The 23,279-nt window shown below is 38.7% G+C and overlaps 1 protein-coding gene across 2 annotated transcripts in view; it reads right to left on the bottom strand.

The window, feature by feature from the left end:
* Positions 1-23,057, bottom strand: part of TRIM25 (tripartite motif containing 25) — a 31,977-nt gene extending 8,920 nt beyond the window's left edge. Inside the window, exons 1-8 of one of the 2 annotated variants that reach the window (XM_056816549.1) lie at positions 22,346-23,057; positions 18,714-18,809; positions 15,784-16,017; positions 9,244-9,415; positions 4,104-4,181; positions 3,913-3,978; positions 730-756; positions 79-165 (exon numbers count right to left, since the gene is read on the bottom strand). In XM_056816549.1, the coding sequence (XP_056672527.1) occupies positions 79-165; positions 730-756; positions 3,913-3,978; positions 4,104-4,181; positions 9,244-9,415; positions 15,784-16,017; positions 18,714-18,809; positions 22,346-22,972 (1,387 nt within the window). In that variant the 5' untranslated portion in view covers positions 22,973-23,057. The remainder of the gene's footprint in view (positions 1-78; positions 166-729; positions 757-3,912; positions 3,979-4,103; positions 4,182-9,243; positions 9,416-15,783; positions 16,018-18,713; positions 18,810-22,345) is intronic. The other variant, XM_007481838.3, reaches the window with a different exon arrangement.
* Positions 23,058-23,279: the final 222 nt, after the last annotated feature.

The raw sequence follows: 23,279 nt of genomic DNA, 5'->3' as shown, positions 1-23,279 counted from the left end.
TTTAAAATAAACTCAGGAGGAGATCTTCAAAATTCAAGAGTCAAAAGCACACACCTCCCCATTCCCAAAAGAACTTACTATCTGAGAGGGCTGTTTTTAAATCTGCCAAGTCTGGCATGGTTCCCAGGCTAGGTTTCTGGCTGGGGGTCGCTGCAGGAACAGGGGCTGAGTAAGGAGAAAATTAAGTTGGTGATATGTAGAAAGGGCAGTGCAGGACTTGGTCAACTCCCTCCTTATCTGATTTTCAAAAATAATTGGGGCGGGGGGACCCACTGGGTGGTTCAGTGGATTGAGAGTCAGGCCTAGAAATGGGAGGTCCTGGTCTCAGACACTTCCCAGCTGTGTGACCCTGGGCAAGTCGCTTAAACTCCATTTGCCTAGCCCTTACCACTCTTCTGCCTTGGAGCCAATATACAGTATTGACTCTAAGACGGAAGGTAAGGGTTTAAAATAATAATGATAATAACTTTGGTTTAAATCATTGAAACACACATGAAATGCCCAAGGAAAATCCTATCTGGTCCCAACTACATGGATCTTTTCTATTCAAAACCCCTAGAGAGATACTGGATGTGATTTGATGGGGGACAAGAAATAAGGAGATCGGCCATATCATAAAGTTATTAAAGAGAGCCAGGCTTTGGAGTCAAGAGCCAAACTTACGGCACTTAAGTTTGTATTTGGGGTTGGGGAGAAGAAACAAGAGATACAGAAGCTGCTTATACTTACTAGATGTTCTAGGTTTCTTTTCCTGTTCTGAAAAAAAAAAAACAACAGTTTTCTGCATTACAGTATTTTAAAAAGAAAATATTGAAGTATTCAAAAGATGACAATGACATTGACAAAACTGACAAAGGCTCTATCTCTACCCAAATATTTATAGCAATATTTTCTGTGTTAGCAAAGAACTGGAAAGAAAGTAGATGCCCATCAATTGAGGCTAAACAGAGTTGCCTGAATAGATTAGAATCTTACTGGGCAAGGAGATATGCTAAGCATAACAAATACAGACAAGTATGGAAAGAGTTACATAAACTGATACAAAGTAAGCAGAGCCAAGAAAATAATATATATAATGACAACAATGTACCAAAACACAGGAAAATAAATGTTGCAAAGTAAAGAACAAAATACCAAGGAACTATGAAAAGACACTAGGGTGTGAGTGTGTAACATTGTTTATAACATCAAGGTTTTCTTTCTATATTGATTAGTTTTACTGCAATTTTTCGTGTTTAAAAAAATTGTTACATGGCATAGCTCTATGATAGGGGGAAGAATAAGAAACAGTAAATGTAGGTTATGTAAAAACAAAAGCTATTTATAAAAATCTATTTTAAAGACACTAAAAAGCTTAGGAGTAAATGGACTTTCCTTCCCATGATAAAAAATGTCTATGTAAAATAAAGAATTAGCATAGGAGACATTAGGGAAAAGAATTTCCAATAAAGTAATGTGAACTAATGTAAAGAAAAAACAGAAATAGCCATGTCAAAAAAATAAAAAATTTAAAAGGAAATGGCCATGTCACCATTATTATTTGATATAGTTCTAGAAAAGCTAACCATAATAAGAGAACAAAGAAATAAAAGGAATAAATTCAAGCAAAGAAGAGGCAAAATTATCTCTAGTTATGACTTCAATGAAAAAAAGATTAATGAAACTAATTTACAAATAAAGTTCAGAAAATTAACAGAATATAAAATAAACCTACAAAAAACAGCCTGTTTATTAGTGACAAAACCCAACAGGAAGCAGAAAAATAAATTCCTTTCAAGTGACAAAAGGTTACGAAATCTGAAACTCAACAATTCACACTCAGAACTTATACAAATGCAAAACATTCTTTATAAAAATAAAAGTAAATGCAAATTTCTTAAGACATACCAACAAAAGAAATGATGACAGCACCTAAATTAGTTAATACATTTTATGTCATATCAAACAAACTACCCCTTCACTTTTATGGAATTAGATACCAGCATAAGAATTTCATGGAAAATAACTTTAAAAAAAGAAGGGAATAAAGAGGGCCTAGTAATACCAGATCTCAAACTATAGTTAAAACACACATACATGAGAATCAAATTAATTGGTACAAGTTTAAAAGGTAAGAAGCTGATCAATAGAATGGACTACACTACATAAATAAAACAATATCATCATGGACTAGTGTTCAACAAATCTAAGAACACCTAATATTAAAGATTCCCTAATTCAACAAAACTGTTGGTAAAACTGAAAAGCATTTTGGCAGATTAGGTACAGACAAATTATCTTATATCATATACCACTAGGGAATCAAAAAAGACACATGACCTCAATGTAAAGTATCACATCATGAAAAATTAGAGGAAAATGGAGGGAGGTACTCTAAATAATTATCGTTTGGGGAAGAATTCCTACCTAAACAAGGGATGAATGTGATCATATATGGTAAAATGGATAATTTCATAAAGTTGAAAAAGCTTTTTCATGAACAAAATCAATTCACTTAGACAAGAATTATCAGAGAATCTATTAAATGGGGGGGGGGGAATCTTTCCCACATATCAAGGTCTGACCTCCAATATATATATAAGGAATTGTTATAAATATCAATCAATAATTTATTTTTATTTTATTATTATATATTATTTATTAATATTTATTAAGTATCTACTATGTGCAGGTGTTGTGCAAGACATGGGTACATAAGTATATACCTAAAAATATTTTCAGCATTAATATTAAGTATGTTAGGACAGTCCCTTATACTCTTGGGCCTCTTTCTTCTATAAAATAAGAGACTTGGTTGCTGAACTAATTGCCTTTTTCTTGTCTTTTCTCCTGTTCCACTCTCACCTTCAGGTTCTTATTCTATTATACTTTTCCCCATTCTCTCATTTCTTTTTTCTTTAAGTGCCTTTAGATTTTGTAAACTCTTAATAAATGCTCTATTTACTTACTTTCCTATCTACTCTAAAGGACAACCACACACCTGATCTAAGTAGGCTCCCATCTTCCCACAGTCTGGTTATCTTATCTATAGTTCTGAAATTCACAATATATATACATGCACATTAAGACTATTAAATATTTCTTTAAAACTTTGACTCCTCATTTACATTTTAAACAAGAGACTTCTTCACCTACCTTCCCAATGGTTCACAATTTTTTAAATTGTGAATTTGATTAATAGAATGGGTATTTCCATATACAAAATAGAAAGGTACATGAAATTACAGACTTCTATTATATATACAATTTGCCTTTCTTTTAAAATATATACTAAATTCTACAATTAACTTTCAAAGCTGTCCTGCTTATCTGTGATTATTTCTGTCTTGTAATTAAAAAAAAATCTTTCAGTTAACTTTTATTTTCTTCACCCTCCTTCCCAAACTTTTCTATGATGTGCAAATATCCTCACCTAATTCTCAAATACTTTATGGGAAAACTTTCCAGCAAATAGACAGGGATTTACCAGGAAAGAATATGTTTCTTATCAGATGCAGTCACTTCTTGCTTTTGCCTGTTTTTGTCACAAGATAAGGCTTAATTTTGAAGAGTTGGGAGACAAAAGGGGAAGAATATTTCCAGAAATTATTGTATTGTGAAAACAAAAGGCATCAACAAAATGTAACTAAGATTGAAAAGTATTTTCCTCCCAAAATATGAAAGCTGAATCAATATAAAATTTAAATAAAAGTTCACTGGAAAACTTGAGTTTGAATACCTACTCTGTTACTTACTAGCTATGTGACCTTGGGCAAGTTACTAAATTCCTTTAGTCTTATTTCCTTTCCTGTAAAATTAGAGGTTTTAACCAGCATTTATCAGTCAAGGAGAAATCTTTTTAGCTTGCTCAGTGACCGTTTATTGGGTAGAGATGGAAAAAAAAATCCTTTTTGTTCTTCAATGTTTACTTACTCTGTTCTGTAACTCCACTTTTCTCCTGCTGGTATCCCTGTGCCTTGGGCTGTGGTTTGTCCCCTTCTACAAGATGGAAAAAAAAATTATGAGCATCTTACCAGTAACACCTACCAATAGCTGAGCCATTTCTTCAGCAAAAAGTATCACCTTAGGCATAACAGGGCATAATCTTAGGAGGAATCACTTACTCTGGATCCGTCTTGTTTGGTAATGATCTTTGGTGGGATATGCTGGTCTAAAGGAAGATGAAGGCTTTCCAGAGTCATCTATTCCAAAAGAAAATGGGATCAGTACAAATAAGTGACATCAAATGAACACAACAGCCACTTTTTAAATTCCCCAAGATGAAGCAAACAAAGCCCAGTCAAAATCTGTTTTCAGTCTGCTTTTTCTAGCCTCATTTTATACAATTCTTTTCATGTATTCCTAGGCTCTAGCAAAGTCAAACTACCAGCTGACTCCTAGAAACATCCCATCATTTCTTACCTCTCTACTTTTACTCACAACATTTATCTATTGTACTTTTCTCCCACATCTCTGACAATTGAAATCTTGCCCATCCTTTAAAGCCCAAAACAAATGTCACCTCCCCGACAAAACTGAAACTCTCTGAGATCCCTTATAGTACTAAAATTCTATGCTTCTAAAGTTGTTACTGATTCCTTCTTAAGCCAAAAGTGATGTACTGATCTCTCTACTATGATAATGCCTTCATGCTAGTGCCTTCTCTTTGAGGAGTCGGTCCAGTCTATTAGTGCATATCTTGTTTGTGTGTTGTTTCCCTTGTTAAACTCTAAGCTCCTTGAGAGGAAGGACTGTTTTTTGTGTCTCGATATTCTTGGCACTTTGCCCATTGCCTGGCACTGAGCAGATGCTTAATAAATGTCTGCACCACTCTTAAGAACTTAACCTACACTGTCTTATATCTTGGTCACCTGTATGACCAAGTTCATATGTAAGCCATTGAATAACTGTCCTTATATTGAATGCCTGTCCCTGGAATCCCTCTGAGTACCTAACATATGCTTTCACTATAAGCAGGTGCCCAATAAATGTTTAACAAACTAAGCAAGGCATACCAGGAGAGATAGAAAGAATTTGGATACTTGGAATTAACAGTTGATTTAAACATCTCATTTTGGTCAACACTTCCCAATGGCCTCCCCACCCATTTATGTAACAACTTCAGTGAGGAAAGCAGTTAGCAAACCAATCTCCTCTTTTCTGGCCCATGCCATCTTCTAGTAGCAATTCTAACAAGCAAAATGAGATGGCAAGGAGGTACAAGAGATAAATTATGAATTGGATCAAATGTAAAATTCATTTAAAATTAGGTAAAATGGCCCAAAATTGATTGGCCACCTTCTTCCAGGAAGCAAAAGAGTTGTGACAAATAGTATGTTTATTTTTTTAAATTGTTGGTAATTTATTTTTTTTTAACAATTACATGCAATAACAAATTTCCACATAAGTTTTCCAAAGTTATATGATTAAAATTGTCTCCCTATATGTTTGTTTTTTTTAAATATCCAGACATGATGACCACCCAGCTGAATCCAGAAGAGAGATTAGGAGTGGAGCTGTCAGCCAACCATCAAGCATTATTAAATATTTATTGTCTGCTTGCATCAAGAATACAAATATACAAATGAAATTGTGCTTGTCCTACATGGAGGCATGACATTATATCAGGAGAGTCCATATATATAAATAGAAATAAAGTCTATAAGAAGTAAATAAGATATAGAGGAAGAAATCAAAAGAATAATAGAAGATAGAGATTCTTTGTAGTTAATCTTGTATAAAATGATAAGAGCAGAACCACCAAAGCTACCAGGTGAGAGATCATTCAGTAAGGGTCATGGAAGAAATGACAAATAATAGTAATCATAGGTAAATCCCTGCTCCAGGGTAATGAGGTAGATACCGCACAACCTAATAACAACAAAATAGTTATTGTTCTTCCTAGGCATGTACTGAAGACCTACCAGACATCAAAACAGATGACAATATCTATTTCTGAGAATTAATGTGGACATAAATGGCATCATAAGCTTGGTGGTACAATGGATAGAGCTCCAAACCTGACGTCAAGAAAACCCAAGTTCAAATCTGACCTCAGACAATTCCTTGCTGTGTGATCCTAGGCAAGTCACTTAACCATGTTTGCCTCAGTTTCCTCAATCTACAAAATGGTTTGGAAAAGAAGACATCAAACCACTCTTGTATCTTTGCCAGGAAAACCTGGAAGAGTCAGACAGGACTCAATAACAATAAAAAACCTAAAAAGTATTGTCAGTGATAATATTAAGTTCCAAGCAAAAACTGAGGGGACACAGGGTTTGTTTTCCTTACTGTTGTCCCCTGGATGAAAGGGACAAAAAGGAGAAAAATTAATTTGGGGACACAAATGTCTGGCCAAGAAGGTGATATCTGAAAATGAGATTTGACTTATATGGATGATACAGATTTCTGAGCAAAGATGGAGTTGTTGTTACTGTTACTATTATCAGAATTGTTGTTCTACCCCAAATATAAAATGATACAGAGAAAGTCAGTCTAGTAAGAATGAGAGATACTCAAGGAGGAAATTCTGAAGACACAAAGAGTCTTAGAGATGAAGAAATATGTCTGATATAGATGAACAGTGAACTCACTGAACAACTTATGGTTTAGGCAAAGCAAAAAGCATTAAAGTAGAGAGCATGTTAAAATAATAAAAGGTGTGTATAAGAATGATGCAGACCATCAAGAAAATACTCCAGTATCACATGTGCTAAGTTCAAAACAAGCTGAGGTTGAGGAGAGACACGAAGGAAAACAAGGAAAAGTGATGTTTAAAAAAAAGGGAAAAGTATAGAAGAACAAAGATGGGATAAAATCTGTACTCGAGAATAGATGAGCTGGTAATAGTTAACAGCTGAGAGAAGGCACAGCTGATTGGTGCACATTTTGCTTCTCTGTTCTTTGTGAAGGAGAATGAACTTTACAGTGGAAATAATAAAGCCAAAATGAGCAACAAGGAACTGATACCCAAGATGAGTAAGAAGATGGTCAGAGAATACCTGGCTACCCCTGATGGATACACATCACCTGGAACCAATCAACTATATCTTTGGATGCTATGCTTGCCAACTCACTGTAGGAATATTTGAAAGCTCACATGGGAGAAATCCGCAGAGTTAATAAAGTATGGCAAATGCTATCCCAGTTCTCCAAAAAGAGGAAGATGGGACACTGAAGAGTCAAGTTAGTGAACTTCTAAAAAGGGAAGCAATGATTTCAGAGTCAGCTTGCCATCTGAGGACAGGTCATGCCTGAGTAACTTCTTTTGCTTTGTAGTCAGAAAGACTCAACAAGTAGATAAGGGGAATGGTATACCTAAGGTTTACTTGAATATTAGCAAAGGTCTTGATAAAGTACCTCATATTCAGGGGTGTGACAACAACTAATTATTAAATTTTCAATGGGGGGGAGGGGACACCTGGGGGGTTCAGTGCATTGAGAGCCAGGCCTAGAGACTGAAGGTCCTGGGTTCAAATTTGACTTCAGACACTTCCTAGCTGTATGACCCTGGGCAAGTCACTTAACCCCCATTGCCTAGCCCTTACTACCCTTCTGCCTTGGAACCAAAACATAGTATTGATTTAAAAAAATTTTTTTTTTCAATGCAAGCATTTACACTTCAAAAATAGGCAAACACCATAAATTTGAATTTGGTTTATAGTACTTTTGATAGTTGAGACTGAAAGTAATGGAGAAAATGTGAATAATGCTGATTAAAATTAAGTGTGTCTACATACTTCCAGTTCCTCTCCTTTCCACTCGGGAAATGATTGTTACACAATTGCCAGCAGACCTTTGCACATACTATTCTTGTGGAAAAGATGGATAAATAAGGACCAGATAATAAAGCCATCAGAGGGATACATCATTGATTATATGGCCTGACTCAAAGAATATTTATTAAAGATTCAATACCATTATGTCAAGAGGTCTCCAGGAAAGCAAGAGCTGTTTGGCCTTGCATGATTTAACATCTTTATCAATGATTTGGATAAGCATAGAGATAGAATGCTGCCAAAACTTTACACAAAGTGAATACAGAGCTGGATGGGATCACTAATATAGTGAATGATAAAATCAAGATTCAAAAGCATCCACTAAGCAAAAGCAAAAACTTCCCCAGTTTGCAATTGAATCTAAGAAGATGAAATTCAGTTGAGTTCAATGTAAAGTCCCTATACAGGTTAAAAAAAAAAAACAACTTCACAAGTTCAAGATGGGAGAGGCATAGTTAGACAGCGGTTATTCTGAAAAAGAACTGGGGACTTCAGTAGACCACAAGCTTCATCTGAGTCACCAATATGACTGATGTGGGAGTTAAAAAAGACAATCCTGTACCGCATTAGAAGAGCTTCCAAGAATAAGGAGGGGATATGTGCAATGCCCTAATAGTCATACTTCATCCAGAATACTGTGTGCAGTGTCTGCTGCTACAGCTTAAGAAAGACATGGTATGCTACAGTGTCCAGAGGAGGGCAACCAGGATAAGGAAGGGCTTGGAATCTGTTTCTTATGAGGACCATTCAGCCATAACTCTCAATTGCTTCCACTCTACCTTTCAAAATAAAATTTTAGTTTTCCCAAATACAGTAACTATTAACTTTAGAGGCTAGTAAGAAATGACAACAGAGAGTTCCAGAGAAATCTTGGAAGACTTTTTATAAACTGATGCAGACTGAAGTGAACAGGACCAAAAGAACATTTTTTTACAGTAACAACATTAATATAAAGAAAAACAACTCTTTAAGATTTAGGGGCTCTGATCAATGCAATAACCAACCACAGTTTCAGAAGCCTGATAAGGAAGCATGCCACTCACCTGCTGAGAGAAAAGTAAAGGCCTCAGGATGAAGAAGACATACATTTTCCAGCTAATGTAGGAATTTGATTTGATTGACTATGTATAAGTGTCACAAGGGTTTTTCTTTTTTTTTTTTTATCTCCAATGGGGGTTAGAAGGAGGAAGAGTAGAGAAGGGACAGGGTACCCAAAAAAAAAGAAAAAGAAAGAAAATGAAAAAATTCATTTAAGTATTTTTTTCAATGCACAGAAGAAAATAAAAGGCCAGAAAGAGTTTTGACAAACAGGACAGATTTGAAAGTTACATAATGAATTTATTACATATTTAAAAAGAAAAACAAACTATATAGAAGACTGCAATTTAACATATAAATATTTTTCTGATCCACTATGAATATGGAAATCCTAGTTGGCCTTAGTGTTTGCTAAGTTCAATTTCTTTTTTTTAAATAAAGTAATTACCTGAGCTAGTTGCCTCTTCTGTTTTCTTCTCTTGAAGGTGGGTTATATTATGTTTCAATGCCTCTTTAAGGGAGAATGCGTGTTGATATACACCATTGATCATCTCTTGGTTTAATTCATTCTTTGGTACGTACACAGACTTGATGAGAATTTCTTGTAGTTTTGAGGCTTTCTAAAACAAACCAGATGGTTAGCCCAGGAAATGATCACAAGATTAAACTTCAGAGAATCATAAAAAGGTCTTTGATTAAGGCCCAGCTTGTCCAACCCCCTCCATGAACATTTCTGAACCAAGTTTCCTATTCTGAAAATGAGGGGTATTCCCTGGAACATCTCAAAGGCTTCCTCCAAGTCATGCAATTTTACAATCTAGAAATTGTGTTTGCTGTATCTTTCCCCCTTTGTCCTCTATCCTATGAATAGTGGAACACTTAGCCCCTACAGCAGTGATGGCAAACCTTTTAGAAACTGTGTGCCATGCCCCCCCCAAATCATGTGCTTCTATAATAGCTTCCTAATGGGTCTCAGGACTTTCAATTGTTCTCCTCTCCAAATCATTCCTCAGTGTGGAAAGTTAATATTAACCTGTACCACTTTTTGGCCCCCCAAACAACCTTTTGATCTTAAAGCAAAAAAAAAAAAAAAAACTGGGGAGGCTGAAGCTCTGGACTAGATCTCCCTGAGGCCACAGGCAGAGTCCTCTCTCTTTTCATCTACTATGATAGGAGATCCGATACATATGCTGTGTGGCCATTCTAAAAGCCAAGTGGGTTACTCCTGTTACCCAGAAGATCTGCCTCTTGTCAGGACCGAGGTCTAAGTCTGCCAATCAGAGAGACTCAGAAAAGGGATGTCATGAAGAAAATAACTTGGCAGAGGGTATAGAAAGTTGCTCTTTTCTCTTGGAACCACAGACTTGGGAGAGCATGTGGTCTGGCTCAGGACTATCTCAGCCGGCTCTTGTCGAAAGTAGCTAAAAGAGCTAACTGGCCACATGTGGGCTGTGTTTCTTTTTCTTTCTCTAGCCCACTTTTTTGCTATTTAATCAATAATTATAAAATTAAGATACAGTCTTAATGATATAGGCTTGACTACATTACTTCCCTGATCACAACCCGTTGCCTAAAGGATAAAATATAAACTCCTTCATCTGCCTTTGAAAAGTCCCAAATAATCTGCTCCAACCTACCCTTCCAGCTTTATCTCAAACTATTCTTTCATTATTGCACTGTGCTTAGGAATGCTATTCCCTCCCAAAGGGCAACAAAAGAATATCTACCCTTTGATCCAGCCATAGCATGCTGGGTCTGTACTCCAAAGAGACAATGGACAAAAAGACTTGTACAAAAATATTCATAGCTGCGCTCTTTGTGGTGGCCAAAAACTGGAAAATGAGGGGATGCCCATCAATTGGGGAATGGCTGAGCAAATTGTGGTATCTGTTGGTGATGGAATACTATTGTGCTAAAAGGAATAATAAAGTGGAGGAGTTCCATGGAGACTGGAACAACCTCCAGGAAGTGATGCAGAGCGAGAGGAGCAGAACCAGGAAAACATTGTACACAGAGACTAATACACTGTGGTATAATCGAACGTAATGGACTTCTCCATTAGTGGCGGTGTAATGCCCCTGAACAATTTGCAGGGATCTAGGAGGAAAAAAACACCATTCATAAGCAGAGGATAAACTGTGGGAGTAGAAACACCGAGGAAAAGCAACTGCCTCAATACAGCGGTTGAGGGGACATGACAGAGGAGAGACTCTAAAAGAACACTCTAATGCAAATATTATCAACATAGCAATGGGTTCAAATCAAGAAAACATGTAATGCCCAGTGGATTTACGCGTCGGCTATGGGGGGTGGAGGGGAGGAAAAGAAAATGATCTATGTCTTTAATGAATAATGCTTGGAAATGATCAAATAAAATATTTAAAAAAAAAAAAAGAATGCTATTCCCTGACCTGGCTATTTCATCTTCTGCCTCATCTGTTTTCACACATGATTGCCTCTCATTCTTGGGATGAGATTCTAGCTACACAAAAAAAATTAAAAGCAGACCTTGTTTTTTACAGGAAAAAACAAACAAACCTGGAAACAAAGCAGGTACTCAATAGGGGAATGAGCAAAATGCCATGTAAATGCAATGGAACTGTTATTGACTTATATGAAATGACAAATGCTTAAAGAAATACAGAATGAAGTAGAACCAGAAGAACAATGTAATGTGGGTGTGAGGGAAGGCCTTTTGGAAGAATGCAAAATGCAGATCAATGTAGAGACCAATCATGACCTCTGAGGGCTTGTGGGAAGTATGCTTCTCAGCCTTCCTCTAAGAATTACTAGGGCAGAGGTATGGAATAAGGAGGGAATTTTCTAACATGGCTATCAGTATTTTGCTCAATATTCTGATTTGTTACAAGGGCAGCTATAAGTGGTAAGTGAAGGAATTGTAAAAGAACAACAGCAATAAAATATTTTAAAAAGAAAATACAATTCCTCCTTCTCTCTGACTTTCAAGATATCCTTGACTTCCTTCAAGCCTCAGCTCATTTGCCATGAAATCATCTCTGATTCCCTCCACTGTTAGTATACTCTCCTTCCTCAAATAATCTCCAATTATACTTATTTTTTTACATATATCTTCCTACCCTATGCAATAGATTCCCAATTCATTGGGAGAAAGGACCATCATTTTGGTAGCCATAATCCTTCCCAAATGTTTCCTGAACTGAATTTTACCATGAATGCTAAAGATCAGAGAAAAAAGCAACTTGTCCAGGATCAAAGAGCTCATCTTTAAGGTTCATGTAGCTTTGCTATATCATAGGAAGCACCCTGAATCTTAGCCAGGGGCATAAGACAGGGGGACAGTCTGGGATTTCACTAATAAAAGGCACTCCTATTTGAAGGAACTTCCTCTCCAACACAGGTTGGCACCTTCTTTGAAACATAAGCTATAGAGCTGCCTAGAGCCCTGAGATTTTAATCAACTTGCTCAAAGTCACACAGCCAGTACATGGCAGAGATAGAACATGAATTCAGATGTTCCTGGATTGGGGGTCAGTTCTCTACCCACTCTACACACTGTCTCTCATGTAATCAAATCTTCATGGAAATGTATGACACTGATCATAAGGGTAAACTGTACCATTTCAATACTCTCTACTCTCTCCCCCAACTCCGGGAAAACAACTCAAAGGAAATGTTTTACTGAGTAGAGAGGGTGTTTCCTAGAGTATGAGAAGTGCAGAACTGAGGACCTCTCAAGGGAAGCATAGGACCTGGAATAAATCTCTATGGATCTCCACTCTAATTACACGGATCAAAAGAAACTCTATCAAACTAAGGCAAGAGCAGCTAGGTAGCAAAATAGATTAAGAGCTAGGTCTAGAGAAAGGAGGTCCTGGATTCAAATCTGTCCTCAGATACTTCCTAGTATATAATTAGAATTTTGAATCCCAGAACTTTCTTTCCCAGCTTCCCATGTTCCTTCTCACATTACGTGCTATTGTAGGTAGAATATAAGTTTTGTGTAGCTCTGCCCTCCATTCTCTTTTCCTCTGATTGTGGCTGGGAAAGAGGGTTTTACACAGGCTTTTACTTTTGTCCTTTTATTTCTTCTACTTCAAGTGACCATTAATAAATCGTATAAAAATATAATGGTTGGAGTTACTAGATATTAATTTTAATCTTACACTAGTCACATGACCCTGGACAAGTCACTTAAAGCTAACTGCTTAGTCCTTACCACTTTTCTGCCTTGAATCCAATACTGAGTTTTGATCTAAGACAGAAGTAAAGAGTTAAAAAAAAAAAAAACCTAAGGCAGTAAAGGGGGAGTGGGGGAGGGTGGAGAATATCCTCATGAGTGGAACAGGGTCACAAAAGCCAAGTATAAGGCAGCAGTTTAGAGGACACTCCCAGCTTTGGATGCTTAAGGAATGCCAATACACTGAATTCAAAATGACCAATTTACAGAATCCCAAATCACAGAAACCTTCCCCACATCTCCCTCCTCTCATCCTCAGTTCTAGTCAGGTTCTGACCTCAGTCTAGGGCTAGAAAAACAGTAGTATAGTCAAAGATGTAACATAAAAAGGGAACAGGAATATTCTGACACTATGGCACCTACAAGAGAGAAGAAAGTTACTAAGTCCTAAAGTAGACCAGCCAAAGGTTTTGATTTAGAGAAGGGAGTATTCTTATTCTAAGGTGAAATACTAACTTCTAGCTGGGTGGTTGAAAATATCGGGGGGCAAGATAAAAAAAAAACTTAGAAACAGTTCTTATGAGAAAAGCCCAGATTGGGTCCCACTCACTGATTTGCTATGGCTGCAGAAAGTTTCAGTATTGAAATGGTACCACACTCTCTATTACAGGAAATATGGCAGACAATTATGGAAACAAACCAGGCAAACACTGAAAAGGTGAGGGTTCTCCAGCCACATTCATGCTGGCTTTCCCATAGATCTCTAAACTCATATTCATCATTTCTCAATTCCATATCAGATGTTTTGGTCACAAATGTATAATACCAAGAGTCATTCTCCTCAGTAGATCAGTGGTCAAAGGTAGAAAGTTGGTTTGTTGGTTTGCTTTTCAATAAACCTTTATTTTATATCCCATTAACAACTATAAGGCAAGGGCTAGGCAAATGGGTCAAGTGACTTGCCTAAGCGCACACATCTGAGGACAAATTTGAACCCAGGTCCATCTGAACTAAGCCTGACACTATCCTGACACTCAGATATAAGCTTTTATAAGAAAACCTACATAGTAACCACTTAGCAATACTTTCCTAATCACCAACACTAAGAAAAATTCAGGTTAAAACAACTCTGAGGCTTCATCTCACATCAAACAAATTGGCAAAAAAAGACAAAAACAAAAAGACTCCCTATTGGAGGAGATATGGGAAGAAAGCATACTAATATGCTGCTGGTGGAGCTATGAATCAGTTCAGCTGTTTTACATAGCAATTTGAAATTGTGCCAGAAAGGTGACTAAATAATCCAAATCTCTTGACCCAGAGAGCCTTAAGGCAAATAAGCCAAGGAATTCAAAGTCAGAAACAAAGATCCAATGTATACAAAAATAGTCATGGCAGCCCTTTCCCTTCCCTCCCCCCCTCCCCCAGAGCAAAGAACTGAAAACAAAAATAAGTACTCATTGTTTGAGGGGAGACTACAAAACCTTTGTGCTCTAGGAATGCGCTGGAATATTATTGGGAAGTAAGAAATGATATATGTGAGTTCAAAAGCCACACGGGAAGCTTCGTGTGACTTGATAATGAATGAAAGGAGCAAAACCTGGAGCAAAACATACACAATGATTATAATAATACAAATAAAAAAAGAAGAAAGTAGAACTCTGAGTTACTGAAAAATAATAATATAATAACTAGCATTTCGATCATGCTTTAAGGTAGCTAGGTGGACCATAGTGAATATAGTGCAAGGACTGGAGTGAGGAAGACTTATTTTTCAGTGTTCAAATCTGTCCCCAGTCACTTTACCCTGTTTATACCTTAGTTTCCTCATCTGTTAAATAAGCTGGGAAAGGAAATGGCAAACCATTCTAGCATCTTTGCCAAGAAAACTCCAAATGTGGTCATGAAGAGTCAGATATGACTGAACAACAAAATTAAGTTTTAAAAGGCTTTCAAAATATTATCTCATTTTATCCTCACAACAACCATGGGATTTAGATGCTATTATTCTCATTTTACAGGTAAGGAAACTGAGGTAGGGAGTGAATTGCTCAGTGTGACAGAGCCAGGAAGTATTTGAAGCTAAATTTGAACATGGGGCTTCCTGATTCCAGGACTAGAGTTCTACCTACTGTACTTCCTGGTCAGGTAGGAGAGATAATATACCTATACCAATTCACAGCAGGGTGGGAGGCAGAAGGCCATTAGGATGGAATGTTTTATGCATTTCCAGGGACAGTCACCATATTAGCTTTTTTTTTTTGTCACAAGGGAAGGTGTTATCTGGAGCAATGGAAGAGGATGTGAAATGATGTTGGCATAAATATAAGAGTAAAACATTTTCCTTTAAGAAGGGCAGGCAGGCATCATGATCTCATATATTTTTGTACCCTATACTGGCTAGGGAGGCACTGAGGTACAACAAGGCAACAGGCATTTAATTGCCAGCCACTTATGGGTGAGGATACAAATAGAAGAAAAAAGAAAGATGTTCCATACCCATGAGGAGCTCACATTCTAAACAGATAAAAGAGAATGTCCTGAGAGTTGGCCTTAGAATCAGGAACACCAAGGTTCAAAAGTCCTTCCCCAGACACATACGGCCTTTATGACTATAAGGAGGTTATTAAAGTTCTCAGTAGAACTCTCTAAGGATAAATTATGCATCAAATTGTTCATCTGCATTGGGAATTTCCACACTGGGAATTCCTCACCAATAAAATTGTCAGTTGGTCCAGAATAACAATAGTGACTTTCCCAAAAGCCCAGAGACTCAAGGAAGGCAGGCATTCAGTACAACCCCAGTGAATTGATTCTAGGGGGACTCACCTCTAAAAAGGCAATCTCATCATCTTTTGTGAGCAACAGTTCAATCTCTTCTTTCACAAACTCAATTTCCTTCTTTTTCTTGAGTAGGACCTGATGGACATAGTCGTATTTGTCCAAGACTCTCTTTTCTTCCTCTTTCAGCTTCCGCAGAGCTCTCTTCTCCTCTGATTCAATGAGGGTTTTCATTTCTTCATATTCACGTTTCAACAAGTCTATCTTTCTGGCAGCTGTTTCCTAAGTGATCCAAAGAAATATTTAGATTTCATGTGGCTTTAAGTAAGATGAGGCCCCCTTTGGAACAGTCCCAGGGAACCAGTCCATCAACTGCAGAGCTCTTTCTCTACTCTACTAACAGTCATATCACCAGACTAATGCCAAAGAACCTAAGACAAGCTGAAGGCAACATCTACTCTTGGACTGCAAACTGAATCAACCTAATCCATCTTCCCCACAGCAGACATCCACATAGTTGAAGACTTTAATCAGTGCTTCAGGTATGGGTCTCCCCAACCTTGAATGGGAGCTTTTGCCCACCAATTTACCAGCATCTACACTTAGCAGGCAGAGGGGGGATTGGGTTCTAGATTCCAGTGTTATCGTTTAAATGAGTGATGCCTCCCTATTTGACTTTTAACTAGTATTTCCAAACTCAAGTTCAATTCTCAACTCTCAAGGAGGGTTAGAATGACTCTTAAGTCCTATAGATAGAAAGGATCTTAAATGTCATCTAATCCAACCTTCCTCACTCTTCAAAAATCTCTAAAAAGTGTTTTTTGGAACATACCCAGAGATGGGGAACTCACTATTTCACAAAGCAACCAGTTCCATTGATAACTAATTGATGAGAGGTTCTTATTAGTGGCTTGGAACAACAGTGAGCTCTTTTAACCACTAGTTCTGCATTCTTCTTGTAAAAGAGAATTAATCTAATCTGATTTCTTGATGAGAGACTTCCAAATATTTCAAGACTCTGATCTTTATATTAGAATCAAAAGACTTCAGGGCAAGGGCAGCTATGTGATTCACATAGAGAGCCAGGCCTGGAGGGAGGAGGTCCTGGGTCCAAATCTAGAAATCTGCCCTTAGCTACTTTCTATCTATATCACCCTGTGCATGTAACTTAACCCAAATTATCAGCCTTCACCACTCTCCAGTAGGGGAACATTTTGGATTGTAAAACAGAAGGTAAAGGTTAAAAAAAAAAGGCTTTGAGGCATGAGTCTCTCTAATTTTAGACGGGAGCCTCTAGGCATGTCCCTAATTTGTTAACATCTCCAATAAAATGGGGTGAGTGGGAGGCAGAAAGATAGACATCGGGGCCTTGCAGGCCCAGATCTCAGACTATATTATAAAGCAGTGGTCATCAAAACTATCTGGTACTGGCTAAGAGACAGAGAGGAGGATCAGTGGAATAGACTAGGGGCAAGCGACCTCAGCAAGACAGTATATGACAAACCCAAAGATTCCAGCTTTTGGGACAAAAATCCACTATTCAATAAAAACTGCTGGGAAAATTGGAGGACAGTGTGGGAGAGATTAGGTTTAGATCAACACCTCACACCCTACACCAAGATAAATTCAAAATGGGTGAATGACTTGAACATAAAGAAGGAAACTATAAGAAAATTAGGTGAACACAGAATAGCATACATATCAGACCTTTGGGAAGGGAAAGACTTCAAAACCAAGCAAGACTTAGAAAGAGTTACAAAATGCAAAATAAATAATCTGGAATACATCAAATTAAAAAGTTTTTGTACAAACAAAACCAATGTAACCAAAATCAGAAGGGTAGCAACAAATTGGGAAACAATCTTCATAAAAACCTCTGACAAAGGTTTAATTACTCAAATTTACAAAGAACTAAATCAATTGTACAAAAAAATCAAGCCATTCTCCAATTGATAAATGGGCAAGGGACATGAACAGGTAGTTCTCAGCCAAAGAAATCAAAACTATTAATAAGCACATGAAAAAGTGCTCTACACCTCTGATAATCAGAGAGATGCAAATCAAAACAACTCTGAGGTATCACCTCACACCTAGCAGATTGGCTAACATGACAGCAAAGGAAAGTAATGAATGCTGGAGGGGATGTGGCAAAGTGGGGACACTAATTCATTGCTGGTGGAGTTGTGAACTGATCCAGCCATTCTGGAGGGCAATTTGGAACTATGCCCAAAGGGTGATAAAAGACTGTCTGCCCTTTGATCCAGCTATAGCACTGGTGGGTTTGTACCCCAAAGAGAAAATAAGGAAAAAGGCATGTACAAAAATATTCATACCTGCGCTCTTTGTGGTGGCCAAAAATTGGAAAACGAGGGGATGCCCATCAATTGGGGAATGGCTGAACAAATTGTGGTACATGTTGGTGATGGAATACTATTGTGCTCAAAGGAATAATAAAGTAGAGGAATTCCATGGAGACTGGAACAACCTCCAGGAAGTGATGCAGAGCGAAAGGAGCAGAACCAGGAAAACATTGTACACAGAGGTACAATCGAAGGTAATGGACTTCTCCAGTAGTGTCAATGCAATGTCCCTGAACAATCTGCAGGGATCTAAAAAATACTATCCACAAGCAGAGGATAAACTGTGGGAGTAAAAATACCGATGAAAAGCGACTGCTTGACTACAGGGGTGGAGGGGATATGACTGAGGAGAGACTCTAAATGAACACTCTAATGCAAATACCAACAACAGGGAAATGGGTTCGAGTCAAGAACACATGTGATAACCAGTGGAATTGTGCCTCGGCTATGGGAGAGGGAAAGGTGGTGGGAGGGGGGCGGGGAGGAAAAGAAAATGATCTTTGTTTCCAGTGAATAATGTTTGGAAATGACCAAATAAAATAATGTTTAAAATTAAAAAAAAAAAAGAAAGATAGACATCTCAGCAAAGAATGACTAGTAAGGATGTTGCCTATTTACCTGCACAGCAAGTTGTTTCAACTTGACATCTTTCAATGCGCTTGAAGCCTTATTAATATCATCATATGCAGTTGTCAGCTTCTGCTTCATCTTGGACTGCAATTAAAAATAACAGGAATGAGAGAAATTGGAGTGTTTCTCAGCCCAACACCCAAGATGTTCCCAGGGACTGCCTGGTCCCCCTGCTGCAACCTAACACTGTTTCGAAAGAACTCATTTTCCATGCCAATCCTTTTTTTCTGTTCTTCTAATTATATGGAAACAATCATTTTATGTGTTTATTAATTTCAGAATACAAATGAATTGTTTTTTTTAAATCAATCAGCAAAAAATATAATTTAATTTTTTTAAATTAATTTTCAAGGCACTCTCACAGACAACCTTGGGATATAAGATTAGATTATGGCTCCCATTTTCTAGATGAAGAAACATACTATTTCTAACTTGCTTCAAAGACCTTGGAAATGTCATTTCAGTTTTCTCAGTGCTACTTGCAAAATGGAGAGATTTAGACTATATTAGGCGTTTTTAACCTAGGGCTTGTGAATGTATTCTTTTACTAGTCTGATAACTATATTTTACTATACCTGGTTTCTTTAATGATTCTAGATATTTTATCTTATGCATTCAAAAACATTCTGAAAAGGAATACATAGGTTTATACATGGGGTATATCCAACAAAAAAAGGTTAAGAATTTTGTAACTCTACATGATATCCAAGGTTATTTGCTACATATATCCTAACTCTAACTGGTCCAAGGTCACATAGCAAGTTCATGGAAGAACCCAGATGGGAAGCCAAGTCACCTGACTCCAAAGTCAAACAGGGGCTTGCCACAGAAATAGCGTTGGGGGAAGAGGTCAACCTTCTGAGAATAAGGGCACCCAGGAAATAACTTCATTTTCTCTGTTTGGCTGACAAAGTACAATCCCCTCAATTCAAGGTCCAGAATCTGACCTTAAATCCAAATCTGCACAATCAAGTAATGTTGAGATAAGAATGGGGAGATTGAGGTCCAGATAAAGTTATTGGGAAAGCACAGGGCACTAGGTGTCCTTTCTAAAACCCCAACCATATGACTGTGTCCCACTATATTAACCCAATACCATCTGTTAGATAATGCCTAAGCCTACAATAGTAAATCAAAGAACCATAAAAGAGCTAAAAGGGAACATGGGAGACCTATGTAGCCAGGGACTTAAGCTAAAATGTTGCAGCTAGAGGTGATCTGCTACTAACTTGCTGGGTGACTCTGGATAAACCATAATTAGAATATAAAAGCTGGAGGCAACTTTAGAGACCATCTAATCTGTCTCCTTTATTTTACAGATTATTTTTCTTGTTTGTTTTTTCTGCCTGGGTTTTCTTTTGCAACATGACTAATATGGATCTGTTTTGCATAACTGCCCATGTACAATCTATAGAAAAGTGTTTTTATTTTCTCAAGGAGTGAGGAGGGAAGGGAAGGAGAGAATTTGAAACTCAATTTAAAAATTGGTTGTAATTGAAAATATATGTAATATATGCAGATTAGTATAAACTAGCTACAATGTGGTGACTGGGTTTAGTTCTCATTGTGACTGGTTCAACCTGCTATCCTGAGGTTACCAGGATGGGATTTTAAAAATGCAAACAGGAAAAACTTCCTCAAAACCCTGAGGACTCAGAATGAAGGAAAAAGGCATGTGTAGGGAAGAACTAATTTTCATCCTTAAGGGGAAAAAGGTATGTTTTGCACAACTCCACATGCACACTGAGGGATCATCACTTGCTTTCTCACTGGCTTTGGAAGGGGCTAGAAGGATGAAGTGATTTTGGATCTTGAAATTTTAAGAATGACTCTAAAAAAGAAAAGATTTTTAAATGAAAAAAGGGAAAGATGGTGACTAGATCCCTATTACTATATCCTAGGTGCTTGATATTTCTTAAAAAGAAAAAACAAGGGGGCAGCTGGGTAGCTCAGTGGATTAAGAGCCAGAACTAGAGACAGGAGGTCCTAGGTTCAAATCTGGCCTCAGCCACTTCCTAGCTGTGTGACCCTGGGCAAGTCACTTGACCCCCATTGCCTAGCCCTTACCACTCTTCTGCCTTGGAGCCAATACACAGTATTGACTCCAAGACGGAAGGTAAGGGTTTAAAAAAAAAAGAAAAAACAAAAATAGTTCCTGTTCTCATGGAGTTTACTACAAAAGGTAACTTTTTTTTAAAAGAGAAAGAAGTTTGGGAAGGGCTCAAGGTGGAGGGAGGGGGAGAGAGCAGAGAGAGGAAAGGGAGGGAGAGAGTGAGAAAAAAGAAAGAGGAGGGAGGGGGAGAAGGAAAGAGAAAGGTAGAGGGAGGAGAGAAAAGAAGAGTGTGAGAGGGAAGAGAGAAGAAAGAGGAAGAGGAGAAGGTAGAGAGAGGGAAGAGAGAGAGGGAGAAACTGGTTGACCTAGTTAGTGTCTGGATTTCGAGTTGGAAAGAAACTTAGAAATTACCAGATCTAACCCCCTCACTTTACAAGGGAGAAAATTACAAGAGGACCTATGTTCAAACCCTACTTCAAACATTTACTACATTTCACCCTGGTCAAGTCACGGGACTTCAGTTCCTAATCTGTAAAATATAGAGGATAGATTAATAATAGGTTTCTGAGATCTTTTCCATCTCTTAAGATCTATGGCCCTATGAAGATGGAAGGAATCAAACCTCTCATCTCAGCTTCATGATTTTAGTGCCAGTCCTTCAACTGGAGCCTCTGGGAAATTTCAAAGAAGTGGCATGGAGGTGGATCACTAGATTGAGAGCCAGGCTTAGAGAAGAGAGGTCTTGGGTTCAAATGTGACCTCGGACACTTTCTAGCTGGGTCACTGTGAAAGAGTCACCTAACTCTTAATTGTCTGGTCCTTACTGCTTTTCTGCCTCTGAACTGATACTTGGTATCAATTCAAAGACAATAGGTAAAAAAAAAATGTTTTTTGCTTTAAAGAAAGAAACTACATGTAGCCCCCTCTCCCCACTCCCCCATTTACATTTTTAAGTAATTCTGGATCTTTCGATTTTCTGGGTTTAACAATACTGACTCATAGATAAGGAGGGATTTCAGGATCCACCTAGCACATCACTGAAGTAATCTCCAAAGTCAAATTAGCTTTAATTCTGCAATGAATAAGTAACCTAGCGCACAGAAGGAATTAAGTGACTTGCCTAGGGTCACAAGGCCACTATCTGGGAGGCCCAGCCGGAACCCCCAAATAACTACTCTTCAAGCAAGTTCTCTCACGTTGACTGTCACCCTTTACCCTAACAAGTCTGGGCACGGGACAGGATGACTGTTTTACAAAGAAACTTGATGTTCACACATAGAAATAGGACTCAAAAGCCTTTGCCCAGCCAGGGTTCTACTGAGAATGGGACGCCCAGTGAATCTTGAGCTTCTCTCACCCACATCCTGAAACCCCCCTACATGTTTCTTTGCTCAACTCTGACTGCCCCAAACCCCGGGGAAGAGAAATTAGCACTGGCACGAGGTAATTAATTGAAGCCAAGCCAGACTTTGCCACCTGTTTCCCGCAAGGGCCTGAGGTCAAGCTGACTCTAAGGGACTTCCCAACTCAGGACTACTCCGCTAACATCCCTCTCTCCGCTCCCCACCTTCAGGTCGTTCCTGGCAATGTCCAGGGCCACCGGGGAGCAGGTCTTGTGCCCCACCAGGCAGACACAGCAGATGCAGGCACCGTGCTGGGGGCAGAAGAATTCCCGCAGGCGACTGTGCTCGGCGCACTTGCGACGGGCCAGGTCCGGGACAGGCTGCTGCAGCGCGTGGCCCTGGAACGCGGGATTGTCCAAATGTGGCCGGAGGTGTTCCTGGCAGAAGGATGCCATGCAAGTGAAGCACGTCTTGGCTGCTGGAGCCTGCAGGCAGTGGTCGCAAGCCACAGACACAGCCTCCGCTTCCTTCCCCTGCCCCTCCTTCCTCGACGGCAGGTCCCAGCTCTCGCCACGTTTGGCCTCCTCGCAGAGGGACCCCAATTCCTGGCGGCTCTGTATTTGTTGCAGATGATCCACCACTGAGCACAGCGCCGTGTTCTTCTGCAGCTGTGGCCGCGTCAGGAAGCTTGTCCTACATTGTGGGCAGTAGAACGGGGGGCCCTGGACGGTCCACGTCTCGTTTAGGCAGGGTGAGCAAAAGTTGTGGCCGCACGGGATAGTGACGGGATGATGGAAGAGCTCCAGGCAGATGGAACAGGTCATCTCCTCGGTCAGCTGCAGCTCGGCCATCGCGACCCTTTCCAGGAACCTTCAAGGAAGAGAATTCTGTAGGGTGACTCTGGAGCGGGGAGAAATGAAACTAGCTTTAGGGGAGGGAACTTAAGAGTTACGGGAAATCACGTGGGGGTGCGGGGGAGTGGCAGGGCGGAGATGACCGAGGGGGTTGTTAAAGGAAAATATCCATACAATGGCACGAAGAGCCAGAAACAGTGTATCTTTGAATATTCTATCGCAAAGACAACAGCATGTCCACCAGCTTTTCATAAGCACCTACTATGCCAAGCTTCTGTACGAAGCACTTGGGATACACAGAAAT

The sequence above is a fragment of the Monodelphis domestica genome, chromosome 2 (assembly GCF_027887165.1).
Source record: "Monodelphis domestica isolate mMonDom1 chromosome 2, mMonDom1.pri, whole genome shotgun sequence".
NCBI classification, from domain to species: Eukaryota; Metazoa; Chordata; class Mammalia; order Didelphimorphia; family Didelphidae; genus Monodelphis; species Monodelphis domestica.
The sequence above is the reverse complement of the archived record's forward strand: the minus strand, read 5'-3'. Positions and strand labels throughout refer to the sequence as shown.